Source organism: Guillardia theta (genome assembly GCF_000315625.1).
Source record: "Guillardia theta CCMP2712 unplaced genomic scaffold GUITHscaffold_3, whole genome shotgun sequence".
In the NCBI taxonomy this organism is placed as follows: domain Eukaryota; class Cryptophyceae; order Pyrenomonadales; family Geminigeraceae; genus Guillardia; species Guillardia theta.
This window is the reverse complement of record NW_005434671.1, coordinates 512,242-532,962: the sequence shown is the minus strand read 5'-3', so window position 1 is coordinate 532,962 and position 20,721 is coordinate 512,242. Positions and strand designations below refer to the sequence as shown.

The 20,721-nt window shown below is 51.9% G+C and overlaps 8 protein-coding genes across 8 annotated transcripts; 5 read left to right on the top strand and 3 right to left on the bottom strand.

Moving 5' to 3' along the window:
* Nucleotides 1–354: 354 nt before the first annotated feature.
* GUITHDRAFT_150012 (hypothetical protein) lies at nt 355–2,546 on the top strand (the record flags this gene model as incomplete). The annotated part of the gene is made up of 10 exons (XM_005841359.1): nt 355–395; nt 728–978; nt 1,031–1,132; nt 1,182–1,282; nt 1,337–1,777; nt 1,825–1,977; nt 2,024–2,137; nt 2,183–2,265; nt 2,313–2,387; nt 2,435–2,546. Coding segments are annotated over exons 2-5 (650 nt in total), but the record flags the coding sequence as incomplete, so codon positions are not given.
* Nucleotides 2,547–2,640: 94 nt separating this feature from the next.
* GUITHDRAFT_99914 (hypothetical protein) lies at nt 2,641–5,234 on the bottom strand (the record flags this gene model as incomplete). Its single annotated transcript, XM_005841358.1, has 13 exons — nt 2,641–3,192; nt 3,349–3,471; nt 3,524–3,588; nt 3,691–3,748; nt 3,799–3,957; nt 4,000–4,050; nt 4,098–4,138; nt 4,184–4,229; nt 4,278–4,340; nt 4,386–4,438; nt 4,651–4,744; nt 4,865–4,963; nt 5,139–5,234. 13 exons carry the CDS (start codon nt 5,232–5,234, stop codon nt 2,641–2,643), a joined length of 1,500 nt encoding a protein of 499 aa, XP_005841415.1.
* A 465-nt stretch (nt 5,235–5,699) lies between these two features.
* Nucleotides 5,700–7,501, top strand: GUITHDRAFT_84037 (hypothetical protein). The gene is made up of 5 exons (XM_005841357.1): nt 5,700–5,781; nt 5,905–5,970; nt 6,044–6,328; nt 6,391–6,705; nt 6,752–7,501. The coding sequence occupies exons 1-5, from the start codon at nt 5,719–5,721 to the stop codon at nt 7,424–7,426; spliced, it is 1,404 nt and encodes a 467-aa protein (XP_005841414.1). The 5' UTR covers nt 5,700–5,718; the 3' UTR covers nt 7,427–7,501.
* Nucleotides 7,502–7,780: 279 nt separating this feature from the next.
* GUITHDRAFT_99912 (hypothetical protein) lies at nt 7,781–9,259 on the bottom strand (the record flags this gene model as incomplete). Its single annotated transcript, XM_005841356.1, has 4 exons — nt 7,781–7,834; nt 7,885–8,235; nt 8,288–8,560; nt 8,618–9,259. The coding sequence occupies 4 exons, from the start codon at nt 9,257–9,259 to the stop codon at nt 7,781–7,783; spliced, it is 1,320 nt and encodes a 439-aa protein (XP_005841413.1).
* Nucleotides 9,260–10,532: 1,273 nt separating this feature from the next.
* GUITHDRAFT_150010 (hypothetical protein) lies at nt 10,533–11,328 on the top strand. Its single transcript, XM_005841355.1, has 4 exons — nt 10,533–10,606; nt 10,708–10,801; nt 10,861–10,924; nt 10,972–11,328. The coding sequence occupies exons 2-4, from the start codon at nt 10,710–10,712 to the stop codon at nt 11,182–11,184; spliced, it is 369 nt and encodes a 122-aa protein (XP_005841412.1). The 5' UTR covers nt 10,533–10,606; nt 10,708–10,709; the 3' UTR covers nt 11,185–11,328.
* An 80-nt stretch (nt 11,329–11,408) lies between these two features.
* On the bottom strand, nt 11,409–12,021 carry GUITHDRAFT_160665 (hypothetical protein). The gene is made up of 2 exons (XM_005841354.1): nt 11,748–12,021; nt 11,409–11,652 (listed from the first exon to the last, which is right to left on the bottom strand). The coding sequence occupies exons 1-2, from the start codon at nt 12,004–12,006 to the stop codon at nt 11,492–11,494; spliced, it is 420 nt and encodes a 139-aa protein (XP_005841411.1). The 5' UTR covers nt 12,007–12,021; the 3' UTR covers nt 11,409–11,491.
* A 1,220-nt stretch (nt 12,022–13,241) lies between these two features.
* Nucleotides 13,242–14,198, top strand: GUITHDRAFT_99909 (hypothetical protein; the record flags this gene model as incomplete). Its single annotated transcript, XM_005841353.1, has 1 exon — nt 13,242–14,198. The coding sequence occupies one exon, from the start codon at nt 13,242–13,244 to the stop codon at nt 14,196–14,198; it is 957 nt and encodes a 318-aa protein (XP_005841410.1).
* A 4,685-nt stretch (nt 14,199–18,883) lies between these two features.
* On the top strand, nt 18,884–20,611 carry GUITHDRAFT_99908 (hypothetical protein; the record flags this gene model as incomplete). The annotated part of the gene is made up of 1 exon (XM_005841352.1): nt 18,884–20,611. The coding sequence occupies one exon, from the start codon at nt 18,884–18,886 to the stop codon at nt 20,609–20,611; it is 1,728 nt and encodes a 575-aa protein (XP_005841409.1).
* Between the last annotated feature and the right edge of the window lie 110 nt (nt 20,612–20,721).

The window sequence follows — 20,721 nt, the reverse complement described above, 5'->3', positions numbered from 1 at the left end:
TCCTTGGCCCCCAACGCGCAGTAGTAATGGCGGGGTGGTTTCTCCCACCACCAACTCTCTATCGAGCCACCACCCCTACCTCACCCCAAGATACCCCACCCTGGACTGTGGTTCCCTTTCAACCCCTACCCTCCAGCAGCAACCCCACCCTCTAACGATACTCCAGCACTGTCCATGTTCACCCCGAGTTTGCCCTGTTTCACCACCCCCTTTTGCACCCCAATTGTTGTCACACCGGTACTTGTCGATCTATTCGCCTTCCGAACCCCTTCTACACCCATTCTCGCCTCAGCATCAATACCCCTACCCATCAATTGGTACCCCTAAGTCCAGCACTACCCCTGCCCCCATATCACGCAACCGCCGCGGGATGCAGCTGCAGCTATCGGCTGATGGTACGTCAGGCATGCGATGACTGCGCGCGTGCCTCAAGAAGCAATGGCTTCCTTCGCTCCCCGCCATACGTATTCCTCCCAACTCTTGTCCTTTCTTGATTCGCAAGCACCTCACATTCTGCACCCTCTTGCGCAGCCCTCACCTAAGGCCAGTGTTTGTTCACCAATGTGCATCCGTCGCTCAATCTGTCCATACTTAGATGATGCCTGTGTGAGGATGTCTCAGCTTTGTTAGTTTCTCCGCAGTATCCAAGTTTAGTGCTCACATGTATTGTCACACTCTTCATTCTCTGTCGCCACTCCTCAGAAGAGCTCATCTTTTTGCGGAACAGGACGGATGTGTGCTCGGCATACATTTCGAGCAAGAGCAAGGCTGACTAGATGCTGTGAAGCCTTGATAGTGCTTTGAATCGTTAGAGTGTGGGTATCGAGAGGGGAACGTGAGCGCATGTCGATTTGACCGGAGATTTATCGTGTCTGGCCTGAAAACTCGATCCGAGGGAATTACTGGAACACATTTATATGCTTGAAAATTACACGGATTCCGACAGAACGAACCTGATAAACATGAGTGATCACCGAAGTGAGTTCCCAATTCGTGCAATTTCTGGTGCAGTGACGGCTTATGGACCCAGGTTATCACTACGAAGATGAGGATGATGAAGACGACGATGTCAGTGAAGAGTATGATGATTACAATGCGGCGGATGACATTGACAATGGTGAATATGAGGATGGTAAGGATATACAGGCAAGATTATGGTGTACATGATACAGGCTGCGCAGATCTGGAAGGGTTTGAAGATTGGAACATGGACGATCAACTGACTGACCGAAATTCGGGCGATCCAATCTACGATGATGGAGACTGGAACCCAGATAATCAGGTTCGCGCTAGGAGAAGTGAACTCCTTGGTCTGCACTGACTTGTCGTCCGATAGGGAGACAGACTTCCAGACCTCATCTTCTCTCAGGGGTGTGACGACGGTGCTGACCACCTTCCCAGCTGCATATCACTTGACCAGTGCGGATCGCGCTTGCGTTCACACGGAGTTCACAACGACAGCACTGGGGGGGACGTAGATGCGGTCAGAGTGATGTTGCTGGGTGTATCAGACACGGGGAGGCCGTCGGTCGGGATCGACTTGGGATATGCTTGCACTCAACATCCACTGAGTCCGAGCAGAAGTGTAGAACAAAGTGTACAGCCATCTTTATCCTCACACGTTTCAAACTCGAGCGATGAGCGTGATAGAATGCCTTCAAGATCCACAGTGCCTATGGATTACGGTTCTCCATCAAGAAACTCGGTCTCCTCATTTTCTCGGAGATCGTTTTCTCCAGGGGGCGATTCCTTGTCATCAGCACATGACCTGTCGATGGTAACTACCATCTCTGTCGATTCGATGTATGTAACATGTTCTCAAAGGCTTCACCTGGATTCATTTCGAGGGCTACGACTTGCCGCAACTCCAATCCTACCTCACCTTTTGTATTCCACCCGCCAAGAACTCCATCAACCCCTACAACGCCTTCTCGAAGATCTTTCGTTTTCTCCGAGTGGGCTGCTAACAACAAGCAGGTGCGTTTTAGGGAATGTATTTCATGCTGTGATATTTTGCTGCTAGACCTTTGTGTTTGAGGGAGCACATTCTGCATTAGATTCAGCTTTTTCAAATTCTGTCAAGCGCAATTCTCCGTGCAAATTTGTATCGACAAAAGCTCTCACCCTGGCCATGCAGGCATGTGCATCTATCGCTTGATAATGTGCTAATTGGGCATCACAGGATGCTGAATTCGTTGAGAGCGTCTTGCTTGGACTCCCAGGCGTAGATCCGGTAGATCCAAGGATTGGCGCCTTGATCGAGAAGTGGGTGATTCCTCCCTACCTGTAAGGGACTAACATGTATGAAACAGGATCAAAGAAGGAAGGTCCCGAGCATCTACCCCTGTCATTCCCAGTGCCGCCTGTGTTTCTAGCATACCTTCAAGGTTCGCCCCATTCCTAATGATCCTCAAATCTGATTTCTTTGCTTCAGTGCCATACGCCCAAAGTTACCTTGGAAGACACCGAGCAATGCAAAAATGTTATTCTCCAATTGATTTGTATGAATGCAGAGCGTTAGATTAGCCAGTAAACAACTCCATTCGAATTTGAGTGCTTCAGGGGTTGCAAAGCGTTTCGATTCGGTCATAGAGAGCTGAAATGAAAAGGAGCAGAATGATAACGAACGTTCATTCTTCATTAGTCAAAGAAGTCCTCAAGGTCCAGGCTGGGGTCAAGCAATCTGTCGCCGAGAAAGCTGACGTCTAATCGGTTGAGGATCAGGTTCTCGAAGGTCTCCTCAAGGTCGGTCTCGCCAAGTAGCACGGCGCCTTCAATCTTCCCCTCGTAGAGGATCACCCGGATGAACTCCTTGCCCGCTTCCTCTCGCTTCAGCATTTTGAAACTTGGAGAGTCATGGTTCAGCGCTTGCCCATTGTACCTCCCGAGCAGGACAACCTTGTAGCCGAAGAAGTAAGTCGCGTGCGCGAACAGGTCGAAGGGAGATCGCAGAGGATCAGCGTTTCCGAGCATGCACTGAGCTGCCCACAAGCCCTGCTGTTGTGCTTGGCTCCACAATCTCATCTGGAACCAAGAGGAACCTCCTCCTGCATCCTGACTGTCGGGGGGCAGCTGGACGGAGCAGACATCTCCTGCAGCGAACACGTGCTTGACTGATGATGCCATATCTGAACCAACCACGATAGCGTCGTTGGCATCCAGTGCAATCACGCCCGAGTTCTTGACGAGTTCCTGCAGTCCACGTCGGCAGGAGGAAGAGGGCGAGGGAGAGGATCATGCTGATAATGAGTACGAGGAGGAGGAGGAGGAGAGGAGCAGGAGTAGGAGGAGGACGAAGACGAGGACGAGGACGAGGACGAAGAGGAGGAAGAAGAGGAGTACACTTACTGAGTTGGGAACGACTCCGATGGCTGAGATGAGATAATCGCATCCAACAATTTCACCGGAAGAGAGCGAGACCATAAGGGGCCACCCGTGCTGATCCTGCTCGTTACCCTCCACCGAGACAACCTGGAGATGCTCTGAGCCAACGGGGAGGGGAGCAAGAGGCGAAGCTGCTGACCTCACACCCGAACTTGACAAAGACCGGGGAAGCCTCAGACAGCGATCCCTTGAGAGTCCCCAGCCCTGAGGAGACACAACTCAGCTAGATCGGCCTGCTTCTTCCTCTCTTCTCCCTCCCCTCCTCTCCCCCCTCCCTTATCCATCTCCATCTCCCTCCTCCACTACCAGCTTTGATCCGAGGCTCCTGCACCCTATAGTCGACGCCGAAGGCTCCCGTCTGCCACTGCGAGGGATGTCAGAGAGCAGCATGAGTGATACAAGGAGCTCCTTGACCTGAGGGCCCAGGGAGCTGCCCCTCTCCCGCACGCCGCTCTCCGCCCGAGCAGCGCTTGCCTCATCCTCCACAGATTGTGGGAGGGGGAGGTGGTTGAGGGAGGAAAGTTCGTCGACGAGCCGGTCGGCGAGGGTGGGGAACATCCATCGACCGGCCTCCTGGAGGGAGCGATCAAGGAGGGAAGAGGGAGCGAGGCCAACCTCGTCGAAAAAGGCGTTTCCGATGTGTCCGTCACGGACGGCCCAGACTACCTGGAACCGAAACTCACGCCCAGCCTTCTCCTGAGACGCCTCTCAACCTCGCAATCCCTTATCTCGTGGACCAGCTCCATCGCGATCCCTGGAGGCAGCCTGACACGAGTACCTCGAAGCTACCTTCCCTCACCTCCGTTCCCTGCGACCATGACCCTCCTAGCCCTTTTCACGCGAGACTGCTGCTGTGTCAAGAACCGAGCATCGGATCCGCAGGGGCAGCAGACCTGAAGGTATTTTGCGCTCTCCGTGTCTCGCAAGCTCAGCACGCGAGGGTGCGAAGACAAAACCTTGCGGCACTACAGTCAGGGAGCGACTCGACTGAACTTGGAAACCTTCGGTCTCGCCCCAGTGCAGATGCAAAGTTTGTCGAAGGAGAGGAGCGACCCTTTCTTCATCCGTCAGTTGATCACCCTTTCCTCCACAAGGATCCTCCTCCTCCTCCTCCTCCTCCTCCTCATCATCATCATCATCATCATCATCATCATCATCATCATCATCATCATCATCATCATCATCATCATCATCATCAACAACAACAACAACAACAACAACAACAACAACAACAACAACAACAACAACAACAACAACAAGTATCACCGTCGCTGAGATTGATCTTCTTTCCCTCCACGTCAAGATCTTTCGCCTTCGAGGACAACACCAAGGTGTTTGAGCTGTTCAAGGAATCGAGTGGCTGATCCAAATGTCAAACAAATCCAACACAAACATCACATCAGTTCAACATCTCAAAGAAACATGTCACCGAACATCACAGAAAAAGATAGAAAACAGCGCAGACTTCACTCCAACTCACCTGCTCAACGATCTCGAACATGTTCAAGTGCCGCGAAAGCTTCACCACATTTGATGCTCCTTTGAGCAACCCACACCCAGCTACGAGAGCGATCTTTGACTGCCAGAGCAAAGGTCACTTGCCGAGAGAAGCCAACACGGGGGGGGGAAGGAGAGATGTACAAAGAAAAAGAGACAAGACAGCACAGCACAGCACAGCACAGCACAGCACAGCACAGCACAGCACAGCACAGCACAGCACAGGGCAGGGCAGGGCAGGGCAGGACAGATATTACATCCCCCGCAATCCGCGACAACTCCTGGCAGCACGTCACTCCGCTGATTCCACCTCCGACGATGACGAAATTCGCGTGGAAGGACGTCGAAGCCATGGCCAGAGTTGGTGCTGCCCTTTACGATTAAAACACGAGTCGGGTGAGATTGTCGACAGACAGCTCACGCACCGAGTAGAAGGTTCAAGCCGATAAAGCAAGCCAAACGATTTCTCGCAGCCAGTTTCCTTGCCAAGGGCCAACTCGACAGCGCGTAAGAGACTTGCGCTGCCTTGGCTTCATGAGGAGCTGACGTCGGGCCGATCATCTTCCATCCTCTTACCCTCTCCCTCCCCTCTCCCTCTTCTCTTTCTCTCTCCTCTGTTCCTCGCTCTCCTTCCCTTGGGCTAGGGAGGATCCTACCCAAATCCAGGGAGCCTTATTGCTTGTCCGTTACATGGCAGTTATTTTGACTATTAAACGCCCCCAACTTGTTGCAGCTGCTATGGTGCGAGCATGTGAAAGTTCACATAGTGTCACACATAGTAAATGTCTCAAGTATAGCTGTAGGGGTGTAAGGGTCCTAGCAGTTCCCCTCCCCGACATGGTGGTGGGACACACAAGACCCGACGGGCATGCTGGCGGCAGCGGCGACTTTGGCGGGCATGTGAGTAAGATAGATGAAGAGGAGAGGACAGATATGATCGCCCGATGAAGTTTATGCTCCCATGCTCCATCCGCATCGACCGCGCTCAAGTTTCTTGTTGCAACCTGACTGTTGCACCTTCAGGACGCAGGCACCATCAAGGGGCACCGAGGATCCGTCCTTCACTTCCTGAGAGACCCTTCCGATCATGTAACGTGTCTCATGCCTCACCATCCCCCCCCCCCCTTCACCTCTCTCTCTCGCTCCTCTCATTGGCTTGCAGGACGGTGAAGGTCAGGCATACGAGTACTTCGAAGACGGCATCCTGGTAGTCGAGCATGGCAAGGTCGTCCACTGCGGCGATGCTGAGGACGTGAAGTCTCGGTATCCACACTTAGAGATCGAAGATCACACTCCCCACCTCATCGTCCCGGGCTTCGTCGATTGCCATGTCCACTATCCGCAAACTGAGATGATCGCTGCATACGGGGAGCAGCTCCTGGAGTGGCTCGACAGCTACGTCTTCCCGGTGGAGGCGAAATTTGGCGACCACGAGCATGCAAGCCAGGTCTGCTTCTCTTCCTGCTGCTCTCCTCCCTCGCGTCTGCGCTGCGCTGAAAACTCATTCAGGTGGCGGACTTCTTCGTGAAGGAGCTGTTGAGGAGCGGGACGACCACAGCTCTCACCTTCTGCACTGTGCACGAGGAGTCAGTTGATGCTCTCTTTGAGGCCAGCAGCAAGCGGAACATGCTCATGATCGCCGGGAAGGTGCTGATGGACGCGGATCCCTACGCTCCTGAGCAGCTCAGGATGAACGCGGTCAAGAGCTACGAGGCGAGCAAGCGGCTGATCGACAAGTGGCACAAGCGAGGACGTTGTCTGTATGCTGTGACTCCTCGATTCGCCATCACCTCCACCCCGGAAGAGCTCCAGCTCGCCGGAAAGGTTTGCGCTCTCTTCAAGCTTGCGATGCTGAGCTGACGCTCTACAGCTGCTCGGCGATCACCAACATGACGGGGTTTACATGCACACGCATCTTAACGAGAACAAGTCAGAGATCGAGCTCGCGACCTCCATCCATGGCTCAGAGTCCTACCTCTCCATCTACGACAAAGCGAAGCTCCTCGGCCCCCGCTCGGTCTTCGCTCACTGCGTGCACATGAAGGACTCGGAGTGGAAGCAGATGAAGGCAACCGACAGCGTCATGGCCTTCTGCCCGACCTCCAACCTCTTTCTCGGCAGCGGCCTTGTCGACCTGCATGCGGTCAAGGAGCATAAAATCCGCTGTGGCCTCGGCTCGGACGTGGGAGGAGGAACAAGCTTCTGCCAGCTCCAGTCCCTCAACGAGGCCTACAAGGTTGGACAGCTCTCGGGCTTCAAGCTGGATCCCCTCAGCGCCTTCTATCTCCTCACTCTGGGCTCAGCTTCTGCTCTTTCCTTGAATGACAGGATAGGGAACTTCCTCCCGGGCAAGGAGGCAGATTTTGTTGTTCTTGATCCTGGAAGCACTGCCCTCCTCCGCCATCGGGTCAGCCTGTCAAGCACGCTCCAGGAGAAGCTTTTCCTCCTTGCCACCCTTGGTGACGACAGGTGCATAGCCAAGACCTTCGTGACTGGATGCTGCCAGTTTCAACGCAGATTGGAGAAAAGTGCGCAGGCATTGTAGGAGACACAGGGACGGGAAGGGGAGGGGTAAGAGATCGTTGGAGTGAGGTGAAACGTGAACAGAGGTGATATGTGCAGTAGAAGATTTAAATTATTCCCAAATTCTGAACATCTACTTCGAAAAAAAAAATTGAAGAAATCATGATAGTCTGCTCCTGTCCAAGTTTCACGTGCATTCCTACCGTTCAACGTAGCCTGAGCATACATTCGCACGTGGAAACAACATAATATACACAGCGGAAGATCCCTCTGCCAGGAAATCTCCGTCCATGTCGTTCCAAGGTGGAGGAGGAAGGGAGAGAGTAATCAAGCAAGATCAAGTGAGATCCGCATCCTTCTGGGAGCAGAAGTTCCTTCACTTCTTTTGAGGCGGCCTTCCCGGAGGTGGAGGAGGCAGACGATCCGGTCGCTGAGAACATTCCGATCAGTATCTCGCAGGCAGCGACAGCGAATTCTTACCGTCCCATGAAATGACGGATCCATGGAAGGATAGACCGGTCTCGGCATTCCAGACCCAGGAGGAGGGGGAGGAGGAGGTTTGCCAGGGGGCGGAGGAGGCAAATTCGACTGAGGATAGGGCGCAATGTAGGGCATCGGAGCTCCAGGGGCAACAGGAGCCATCGGGTAAGCAGTGGGGAGCTGAGGAACGCCACCGATGCCCTCCGGTCCTCTTGCTCGCTGAGGTTTGCCCCACTGGATCTTGAGCTTCAAGCCATTGATTGTCAGATTGCCGTGCAGCTTCTCTACCGCTTGTTCCGCCGCCTCGCGGGTGGTGTAGGTGACGAAAGCACAGTTGGCGTCCAGTACGATCTGCGGAGTATTTTGAATCAGAGATGGGAATAAGGATATTGGAGTATCAGACCTGAACAGACTTCACTTCTCCGTATGCATAGAACTGATCCATCACATCCCTCTCTGTCACTGGGTTTCCTGGAACCAACCCGACCCAGATCGTCGTGATACTTTTGTCCTCTGGAGGTTCGAGTCCGAGCTGCTCGGCCTTGCCGAGGTATTTCTGTGTCAGCGTATCAACTCCGTGGTATCTGTCGCGAATATTCTGATCGCGACTTCCACGTTGAGAAGATCTGAGCTGCTCCTTGATCTCTTCCATTTCTTGTGAGTTGTCCTTCATCACCTTTCACAAGAGAATCAGAGCCAACATCAACAAGAAGGCGCCGCAGCTCTCGCTCACCTTCAACGGACCCAGCTGATCCAACGCTGCTATCAGGGTCTTCATTCCTTCTGGATTGCTTCCGGCCAACTCTGGGAAACGATACGACCCGCAGCACGGTCTGAAGGGGCATGTGTTCTCCACGACTCGTGTACACTGACCTTTCAACCAGAACGAGCAGAGCTTTGGAAGATTTCTGTCATAATACGGGCTGGTTCTCGCCATCTTCAACAACTTCTCATTCGCCATCTTCCCATAGCTGGCTTCAACATCTTCCCTGTTCGCCTTGGCAACCTGGTCATAGTGGTAGGTCTGGTTCACACCGGACTGAGGGGCGAAGTTGTCGCCTTCATCGGTGCCTCGCAGCAATGCGTCACGGAGACCAACCGGCAAGTTGAACTCCATGTCCATCAGGCAACACTGACAAACTCCCTTTGCACGGGCAACCTCAGGACAGATCACTGTCTCCTTGTACCTGGCACCGGCACCCGGGCGCCAGCGGAAGGAGGTGAAGACGCGGCCCGATACCTTGCATTCCTTATGATTCACTTGCTTGATCATTCGGATGTAGGGATTTGGCCCAAGGCAGACGTCGCAGACAATGGGGAAATCTTTTCCACTTTCCAATCCATCGGGCACAGCAGCTACTTGCCGTGGAGGCATGTTGATAACTGCTCAGCACGTAGCAGCCTCAACAATCTCAGATTCAACAAAGATCTGGGAGAAAAGTAAGAAAGAAGAGGTCAAAATCGAATTATACATTTGAGATGTTTCAAGTCAAACTCTCAGAATTCTAGTTAGGATGCCAATGCACATGCATCAGTTCCTCCCTCTACGTCATCTTGCGTGCTCAAGGGAAGCACTTTCCTCTTTCATGATTTTCATCAAATTATACACTTGTCCTATCTGCTACAGTTCACAAACTTGAATTTCTCTCATCTCCGCTGGATCCTAGCAAATTTTGCATGTATACCCCAGTTGATTGAGCCCTCTGGGACGATCCTTCCTCTTTTCATTTCTCTGCACATGTTCCTGATCATACATCTCACATGGTTTGCTCGCATTCTCTTCACCTCCTCAAACTTTGCTTCTTACTCTCCCCATCTCTCCCTGTCCTGCTTCTCCCGCTGCATTGCTGCCCCTCGGTCGCCCCTGCGCTGCCACCCACCCACCACCTCATTCCACCTACCCCTTCATCCATGATACAACACAGGTATGTACCCCACCCCGATAGAAGACATAGTGTGTGCTACTGTTACCCCAATGTTTATCCTAAAAACTACCCCTACTTTGAACGGTCGATATACCCCTACCCTCGTCTCTCAATCACCCTACCCCTGCATCCACATCTCATCACTACACTCGTGCCTGGCAGCTACAAACGACCTGTGAATATGTAACCACTCAGTAACGATCATGCAACGGATATTGAAGCAGCGCTGCAAATGCTGGCAAATCCCTTGCTGTAGGGCAGAGAGCGGGTCGAAGGAAAGCGATCAGAAGGTGATAGGACAGTGCAAGAGGAGGCAGTGCCGAAGTTAGACAAGTGCTGGACTCATGCCCGTTGCTGCTCCATTCTTTCTTGCTTGTTTTGCCAGAAAAGGCCATTCGACCTTGGCCGTGAGCTCGACCCGTTTTTAATAGTTTGCCCGACAGCTGATATGCGGTGGACTGACGTGTATTTCGTCTTGAGGACATAAATTTCGCACTTTCAGCTGATATTGGTGAACGTAATCCAACTCACCATTTCGTATTTCCGTATTTTCCTTGTGTGTGTGTATATGTGTGTGTGTTATTCCAAATATTCTTGCCGAATAGTAGCAGCAAAAAATGTATAGAAGAAGTTTTAGAAAAATCCTGAAACATCCTAAAGCTGATAGGATCCCTTATCAGTAGATTTGCTGTAAATCGATTCCGACTCCCTTTTGATCTTTTTTCAAGCTTGGCGCTAAAAGGTTTCAAATCAAGCGAAGGCGAATTCATACATCTCGAAGATGGCGTCGGCGTCAGGTATTCACTTATGTTGTAGTGCCTGCTGTCTACCTCGACGGTTTGCCATCAAACCTTTGCGATGGCGCTCGAGACGGTTCGAAATGACCTTTTCTGCGCAGAAATGGTTGTAGCAGCGTTTCTGTGCACGCTTGCTGTTGTCCTCTCTATCCTTGCCTGCGTGATCACAACGGATTCTGGCATCTCAGCGAATTGGTACACTTCTTTCTTTCTATATCATGGTGCTGGAAGGGCTCTGACCTTTTTCCTTCCAGGTGGCCCATGTTTGTGGTGGCAACCTACGCCATAGCACCATTTCCTTTGGTGCTTTTCAGCAAGGTTTTCTTTCTTTGCAGAGGCAGCTTCAGTGTGTGACGTCGTGGCAGGGAAGTGACGGAGGAATGGCAACTTACTGGGCATTTTTCACTACTGGTTGGATAACCACTGCAAGCTTCGGTATTCCAGCTATCCTCGCCCACAGCAAAATCATCGCACTTGGGAACTGTTTTTTGAGCATTGCGGCATCCCTTGTTTTCTACGGTTCTGCAGTTGGAGTCCAATGGTATCAGGCCCGGAAAGAATCATCTTTCTCTTTTTAAAAAGTTTGACGCATTCCCTTCATCGCATCTGAGTCGTATGCATGATGAAAGTCCATGCTCCCTGTATGTATAATGTAACGCTGTTACTCCAGTTATTTGAGTATGGAGATATTGAATTAAGGAGTTAAAGAATATGGTATCCTCAAGAGCAAACATCAACCCTTCGAATCTCTCCATTACGATAGGACTTCTCGACATCGACGTGAAACAGGGCTATAACATGTCACAGAGAAAACTTTGACTTTACTCTCAGTGACTGCGCTCGCAATCTAAGTAGATCAACAGTTTGCAACGCATGTACACTCGTTCACCAGTATTCCCATGGCTTGCCACCTCTCCCACCGTTCTCTTTCCACCACTCCATGAATTGGATCTGAACCTTGTATTGGTCTATCTTGTAGAGTTGGTGCGTGTAGCAGACCACATTAGTCGTGCCAAGATAACCAACGACGTATGATGCTACAGCTCCTAAAAACAAAGTCAGCAAAACCAAACCATTTGCAAAGGACAGAAAACAAACGCCCCAGCGAAAATTAAAACAAGACTATGAATCAAACATGTACCTAGAGCTCCTGAAATCAACTTGCCATTGAGAGTTCCAGGCCTGCTGAAGAAGAAAGCAGCGCCAGAACCAGCCGTTGCCACTGCTCCCCCAACACACCAGACGCCAGCACTTCTCATGGTCCTGAGATCCTTGGCTGCTTGAGGGTAAACCTTAGCGAAGCGATCAATGTCGCTGGAACTCCATGGCTTCACGCGTTCGCCGTACACGGCATTAGAGAAGCGCTGCCATGACTTCCACTTGTCGCTGACAGTATCCATTCCGCGGCGTCCTGCGCCCCTTCTGCCGCCCTCCTACCCCTCCTACCCCTACTACCCCTACCCTCCCTGTCGAGACCTATACTACCGTCACACCTCCACCCCCTCTTCAAGAAGATGGAGATGATAGGGGTAGTGTAATTGAAAACTGCAAATGGGGGAGTAGAAGCAGGGTGGGGTGTACTTTTAGAGGGGTACTTGATAGTGTTCTTCTCTGGAGTATCCATGGGTGGGTGATCCCAGCTATGCTTACGTAGTCGCAATTTGAAGAGGGTAAGGGGTGGTTGTGAGTACCGGTGCTTTCCCATATAAACAGGGGGTATATATCTTGTTAGAATTTTTCTCCTTGATGATTTCGAGCCCACCTCGGCCACCCTGGCCACTCGGCCGGGCCCGGCACTGAGCCTCGGCCCATAACTTCCGTTGGACGGCGGCGCGGCGGCGGGCGCCGCCCGGCGGCCCGCTCACGCCACCAGTGGCACAGGCTGTGACTCGGTGACTGGCAAACGAGTCGGTCAATAGGACATGAATCAGCCTGGCGGTGACTCATGATCGGACGGTCCGGGAGCCTCCGAGTGCGGCGGGACTAGGCTCCGACCGAATACCGGCGTGACCTACGGTAGGGCCTGGTACGCACGGTACGGTACGCGGCGCCGGGCCCGGGCCGGGGGCGTCACTGCCCACCGTACACAGCGTGACGAGGCTCCGTGATGGAGGCTCGACCGTGAGTGGCTTCATCGAGTCGGATCAGCCCATGCCACCGACTCGGACTCACACGCCGCCACTCGGAACCGGACAGTGCGGCGATCGGCGGCGCGGCCGCTCAGCTTGCCCGCTCCGGGTTGTACGGTGACGGTCACCGAAGTGCTGCCAGCGGATTCTTATTAGGTACTCCGAAAGCCTTAAAAGCGGCTGCTCGGAGCCGGGACGCCGTCACGCCGGACACACGGCCCTTCTTGGAGCACGCTGCCTCTGGACAGACGCTCCTTGTCTCCTCAGGGGCCTCCTGCTCCTCCTTCGCAGCTGCGGGCCCGATGGTGCTGCCAGGCTGGTGAGACTCTTGCGGTCCCCTGCTGCCTCCCGAGTCCTCCTTCCGTGGGGTCGAAGTCTTCCTCACCCTCATCCTCCCCAGCTCCATCGTCAGCCGCAGGACCGTGGCCTCCAGGCTGTCTCGCTAGTGTGAGGACAATCAGGACATGAATACTACTGTCAAGTCGCTACATAGGTGCTGCTACCGCATGCACAGCTTGCTGCAATGGCCCTACCGCATGCTCAGCTCGAGCAAGCCTGATCCATCAGGCAAGGCTGATTATCAATGCCTGAGATCTCCTCTCGACCTCGAGCATCATGCGAACGCGTTTGAAAGTCTTATCCTCAGCAGATGTGCGAGTCCAGGCTGTACACGACGGGAGAAACTCCGAGTGGACAAGGGTATGAGTCGCAAGCTCACAGGGAGTGGCGTTCTCACTGATGGCTACATGAAGAGGTTTAACGCTGCGGTCGACGCCGCCTGCAATAAGTATACCAAACGCTTGGAGAAATGCCATGATGAGAGTGGCTTGACAATCAGTCGATTGGATGCTAAAACTCGAGTAACAGAATTCCAAGCCGACCTGTGCGTGAGCTTTGACGAGGACACGGATCTTGAAACCATCTTCAAGGACGTGATCGACCAACCCGCTGCGGACGTGAAGATATTCGGACAGCCTGGAGTCTCGTATGAGCACTTTGAGATTAGAAAGGGGGAGTACATCTGCTTTGAGATCACGGAGAAGCCAGGGAAGGTCTTTGAGAAGCTGTTCCAGGTCAATCGGCTGTACAATGTATTGAAGGACGACATGATTGGTGCAGACACAAAGATCGCGGCGATGGGCTTGTTGATGAACGGCAAGAGAGAGGAGTTTGAGATAGTCAGTTTGTGTATGAGGGAGTTCTTTTCTCTGGCTTCTGACGCCAAGTATGATCTGGAACCGATGGTGGAACCTGCCAGGATACCGTTCTTTTTGATGTACACTCCGTACAGGAATATCTTTGGAGTCATGCAGGATCTGAAGAACACGGTCGACAGCAAGTTCAATGAAATGGACGGCAAGTTCGAGAAAATGGACGGCAAGTTCGAGAAAATGGACGGCAAGTTAGATGAATTGAATAGGACGATGGGGCTCGTACTGAAGCATCTTAATATCGTACCATAATCGCCTTTGGTCAAACGACTCTTACTGCGAACACTGTGGCCCATGACTGTCAAGACCTGTTGCATGCTTGTGATGTTTGTGTATCCAGTGTCAATGGTAACAGTGGCTCACCGTAGCGAGGGAGGGGAATAAAGTACGTATTGAAACTTCAGTAGAATGAGAGAGCCTCGGCCCGGACTGGCCGCCATTGCAAGACATCATGCGACTAACTTTGGAAATACAATGATCCTTGGCACGCCGGGCCGGCCGTGGATACTATGCTTTGACGGCGCGACTGACTGAGTTCACTATTACTGCTGGAGTCAGGGCCTACAGTGAAGGAGCTTCACTGATTTCATCAGTCTGCTAGAAAGCATCCGAGTCTGCCGCCCTGCTCCGAATCCCTTGCATTGTCCCAGCCGTCCGCCGGAGAACCCGGCGGCTCAGCGGCCTTCGTGACTCTCCGACCCTGATCAGTGCGGCTTTCAGACGGTGCCACGGTGTGCAATCTTACTGCCAGTGTGACTACGGGACACGGGACTGCACATCTACTCATCTTCAAGTGAAGTTAAAAATCACTGAGTACGAGGATAATCAGGAGACTCTCCTGAATCGAAGAGGCTTGACCGTGACGGTCCGGAGGCCGCTGAGTGACCGGACGGTCACAGAACCGGACAGTGCGGCGATCGGCGCGGCCGCTCAGCTTGCCCGCGGAGGCTCCGGGGTAGTACGGTACGGTGACCGGGTCACCGAAGTGCTGCCCTGAGCGGCCGCTGCTCGGAGCCGGGACGCCGTGACCGTACACGGCCCTGCCTCTACCGGTCGGTCACTGAGTCACCTTGCAGATTTGCCGGGGCGGGCCTGCGGCACTGCGGTGCGATCATGCCCCACTCAGTGGAACGGTTGAGTTAACTAATAGTTTGAAGAGATCATGGCGGCATCATCGGATCGGATGGCGAGTCGGAGCCTGGCCGGCCCCCTGCCGCCCGGCCCGGCCGGACCGGACGAGCCTCCGTTTGTGTAGCCCACGGCACGGTTGACCACTTCCGACCGTCCGACACCCCTTCAGGCTTTCCGGAGTCCCGGTCGGCGGTGCCGGCGTGGCCCCTGCGGACTCATAGCGGCTGAGCGTTGTCGCTCTCAACTGACCCCTCTGGTTTCCAATAGTTTTCTGTGGGGGTATCCTTCCACATATGTGAATAGCAAATGGCAGTTGGGGTCTGGGGTGGGTCAGACGGCTGGGAGCTGATTCAAATTTGTTGGGACCTGTTTAAGGGGGTAGGGTACTTTCTGGTAGCAAATAATTGTACCAACAGTACCAATGTTATGGTACATATTCGGGTACTGTTAGGAAAACTTGTACCAAAATAGTTTATGCGGTACCTCCCCTGTTCAAACTATGTTGCATTGGACCCACCTGTTTCCCAGTGAAAGTGTCTTCTTCGATGGGGTCAAGTTTTGGACCCTACCCTGCCTCCAACCAACATAGACCACCCTTGTAGATCAGAGGGAGCTCTCAAGCCTTACCCCTTCCCTTCCCTGGTTGCATATCCAAGGTTAGCAAGTGAATGTTACGCAGACGTGACTCATCTGCAGCAGGAGAGCTCAGACGAGGACAAGCAGAGGCAATCCCTGCAGAATCTGGTGTGAGCGCAGCAGTCTGAAAACATCTCTGTGATTGCAAACACATGTAAAGAGGGTTGATCATCATAGATTTTAGCAGCTTGAATAAGGAGTACTCCGCACGGACCGTCCGCTAGTGGCGCTGTACGATGGATGACATTGACATGAGCAATTAGTAGGAAGTCATGAAGCATGTCACGGAGACAGCATGATCTATACTTATTTCATAGGAATCTGCTGCAAAGAGTCGGGCTTGAGGGCGGTCTGAGCAATATGCAAGAGTATTGCCAAGGCATGTAAAGAGTTGCAAGGAATACCAGTGCATTCATCAAATGGCAGTGATGAGGTACCACATGAAGGCATGACTTGCAAATTGATTGCATGTCGTGTTCCATTTGATGACTTACAATCAAGACGCTTTTGAGCGACAAAACGATACCCTTTATAGCATTGTAAATCATATTTCATTTCCTTCACCTCGAGTCGAAGCAAGAAATTTTCAAGGTGCTGATATCTTTGTTTTGACTAGACTGACATGGTATCAGGAGCAGGTAATTGATGTTGGATCCGATTGAATCATGCAGACAAAAATGGACATACCCTTTTGAATAAATCTTTCTTCTCATACCAGAGCTTTCTTGCCTCTTTCTTTGTAACCTCACATGTACAAAGCATTGGCATTTTCTTACACAAAGTAAACTGAGCCTGACCAGCTTTTCTTATTCGCTGCATTCTCGCCCTTCCATCATCCTGATCTTTTCCTCGCTTGACATCCTTGGGCCAATGCGAGTTGCATGCTGCGATATCATCAATTGTTTGGAACCAAGCGATAAGTGGAACAAAGCGCTCAGGTGCTATGCAGCCTGCAATACATCGCCGGCATTCCAACCATATGGATAAGTTTGCCAACTTTGCGCTGCTCATATTACTTGCAGCGAAAGTCAACCATTCCAGATGATAAGGACAATGTATGAGACTTGCGCAGAAGAATGTGCAAACACTTCCACACGACGGTGAGTGTGCACGATTCCACATACACAAGAATGCTGCGCAGAAGTATCTACCAATTTCTTGTCTAACCACTCTTTTGATGAATGAGCATCGACTTCTCTAACATGTACATCAGGTCATGCAGGCTCATGGAGAAATGATGATGTTGTTAGCAACAACTTGGCTTTGTTTTATTGAAGTACGTTGAAAACATCACCTAGGCCGCTACATATTCCCATGTCCGCTTTGCAACAGTTCTAAACCACGTATCACCATAAAGTTGTACATCATTCGACTAGTCCGATAACATCTTCATGTAGAGTCTCAGTTTCAAGCACAACGCGGTTTGGAGCGATACTGTGACTTGTTTGCCTGGTATGATTACATGTGACATGCTCTCTTACACAATTGAAGAGTATTGTAGAAAATTCAGTCAAGCGGTGCACAGTTCAGCCTTTCTTTCTTACTATTCATCAAACATAGTGTATCAAACAGATGTCATCGTGTGGATCAACGCAAAATAAAGATGAACTCGAAGTTCTGTCTGAAAAATGACCCTTTGCAAGTACTGATGGATCGAGAGCAAGTTCTTGATGCTGTATCATTGAGAAGTAAAATGACAGTCATTTGCCAGTGCTATACAACTCGTATCCATCAGCTTGAAATATGCACACCTGAGTTACATTCCATGAATCATCTTTCCTCCCGCATTCAAACTGAGAAACTCAGTGCTTGTCAACTCATGGGCATGGTTTCAGAGTTTGAATTTCCAGCAAGTTGAGGAAGGACAAGGCAGACAGAAGCGTCAAAGAAAGTTGAGGGTCATCAGGGAAGGTCTGACGAGAGTCTGAGACTCATGGACAGGGAAGGATAGGGATGCGCAAGTGCGGAGGGCAGGGAGATGGGGAGGGAGACACCCTCTGCTAAATGTATTTTAAAAGGTACCCATTACAGTACCAGAGCAAGACCTGTACCCCCCACCCCCCTGTCGCGTCCGTTGGGTTCGAATCATTTGAAATACTACCACGCCTACCCATCAGGTTCTGGTACAAATCATTACTCCACTATACAAGGGCCTAAGTGATCCTATGCAAAGGCAATAGGAACAACTGTTTACTTATCTAAGCTCTCAATTACCCCCGGTTGCCGTTGAACTTGCAGCGCTGGAAATGGATTTTCAAACCTTCCAATCCTTGGATTTTTTACTCACACACAATTTTGTACTGGAAAACGCCTGGATCTGGTACAAATCCCAATTGTCAGCAAGTTCCTTGACCCGACAACGCTATGACTCGTGACTCGCCTTTTTTGCCGGCGGGAATCTTTAAAGGCGGGAACTCGGAGTCCGCGCGGCCGAGTCCGTCGGACGCGGCTTCCGAGTTCTGGCGGGAACTCAGCTTGGTAGTCACTGAGTACTACCGTACGGTCAAAAACACTACGCTCCGGGGGAGTCCCCACCCCTGCTGTTGACTCAGGGCTCAGCAGTTGAGCCACGGGTAGTCACTCGCATGAGCGGCGCCGCTCTACACGGTACAGAGATTTTTGGCGGGAATCTTTAAAGGCGGGAACTCGGAGTCCGAGTCGGACGCGGCTTCCGAGTTCTGGCGGGAAACTTCAGTTCGGTCAAAAAGTTTGTTGGCGGCAACAAAAAAAAAAAACACTACGCTCCCCACCCCTGCTGTTGACTCAGGGCTCAGCAGTTGAGCACGGGTAGTCACTCGCATGAAGCGCCGCAGGGGTTTGTACGAGGCGAGGTTGATATCTAATTTCTTGGTACACTGCAAGGTACTGGAGCTCTTATATACACATGAGGTCACGGTACAACTGGTAGACCGGGAGGTACGGGGAGGTCGTGTGGCCCTAGCAAACTTTGTCAGGATGGGCTCGACACGGTACAGAGATTCGTATGGAGGTTTCCAAAAAAGGTTGTAGAGTGTGGTAGGGCTGGGCGGTTTTAAAAAGAGGCTTGTATAATCAGTTTATAAAAGCCCCAGTTCCCCCAAAGCTGCGGCAGGTTGCTTCAGGACGATCAGTGTGAGGACAATCAGGACATGAATACTACTGTCAAGTCGCTACATAGGTGCTGCTACCGCATGCACAGCTTGCTGCAATGGCCCCACCGCATGCTCAGCTCGAGCAAGCCTGATCCATCAGGCAAGGCCGAGCATCATATGGGCGCGTATGGCGAAAGTCTTATCCTCAGCAGATGTGCGAGTCCAGGCTGGATGAGACGCAAGCCTCAGTACCGCATGCACAGCTTTCTGCAATGGCCCTACCGCATGCTCAGCTCGAGCAAGCCTGATCCATCAGGCAAGGCCGAGCATCATATGGGCGCGTATGGCGAAAGTCTTATCCTCAGCAGATGTGCGAGTCCAGGCTGGATGAGACGCAAGCCTCAGTACCGCATGCACAGCTTTCTGCAATGGCCCCACCGCATGCTCAGCTCGAGCAAGCCTGATCCATCAGGCAAGGCCGAGCATCATATGGGCGCGTATGGTGAAAGTGTTATCCTCAGCAGATGTGCGAGTCCAGGCTGGATGAGACGCAAGCCTCAGTACCGCATGCACAGCTTTCTGCAATGGCCCTACCGCATGCTCAGCTCGAGCAAGCCTGATCCATCAGGCAAGGCCGAGCATCATATGGGCGCGTATGGCGAAAGTCTTATCCTCAGCAGATGTGCGAGTCCAGGCTGGATGAGACGCAAGCCTCAGTACCGCATGCACAGCTTTCTGCAATGGCCCTACCGCATGCTCAGCTCGAGCAAGCCTGATCCATCAGGCAAGGCCGAGCATCATATGGGCGCGTATGGCGAAAGTCTTATCCTCAGCAGATGTGCGAGTCCAGGCTGGATGAGACGCAAGCCTCAGTACCGCATGCACAGCTTTCTGCAATGGCCCTACCGCATGCTCAGCTCGAGCAAGCCTGATCCATCAGGCAAGGCTGACTATCAATGCCTGAGATCTCCTCTCGACCTCGAGCATCATTTGGAAGCGTTTGAAAGTCTTATCCTCAGCAGATGTGCGAGTCCAGGCTGTACACGACGGGAGAAACTCCGAGTGGACAAGGGTATGAGTCACAAGCTCACAGGGAGTGGCGTTCTCACTGAGGACTACATGAAGAGGTTTAACGCTGCGGTCGACGCCGCCTGCAATAAGTATACCAAACGCTTGGAGAAATGCCATGATGAGAGTGGCTTGACAATCAGTCGATTGGCTGCTAAAACTCAAAACATAGAAAAAGTAACAGAATTCCAAGCCGACCTGTGCGTGAGCTTTGACGAGGACACGGATCTTGAAACCATCTTCAAGGACGTGATCGACCAACCCGCTGCGGACGTGAAGATATTCGGACAGCCTGGAGTCTCGTATGAGCACTTTGAGATTAGAAAGGGGGAGTACATCTGCTTTGAGATCACGGAGAAGCCAGGGAAGGTCTTTGAGAAGCTGTTCCAGGTCAATCGGCTGTACAATGTATTGAAGGACGACATGATTGGTGCAGACACAAAGATCGCGGCGATGGGCTTGTTGATGAACGGCAAGAGAGAGGAGTTTGAGATAGTCAGTTTGTGTATGAGGGAGTTCTTTTCTCTGGCTTCTGACACCAAGTATGATCTGGAACCGATGGTGGAACCTGCCAGGATACCGTTCTTTTTGATGTACACTCCGTACAGGAATATCTTTGGAGTCATGCAGGATCTGAAGAACACGGTCGACAGCAAGTTCGAGAAAATGGACGGCAAGTTCGAGAAAATGGACGGCAAGTTAGATGAATTGAATAGGACGATGGGGCTCGTACTGAAGCATCTTAATATCGTACCATAATCGCCTTTGGTCAAACGACTCTTACTGCGAACACTGTGGCCCATGACTGTCAAGACCTGTTGCATGCTTGTGATGTTTGTGTATCCAGTGTCAATGGTAACAGTGGCTCA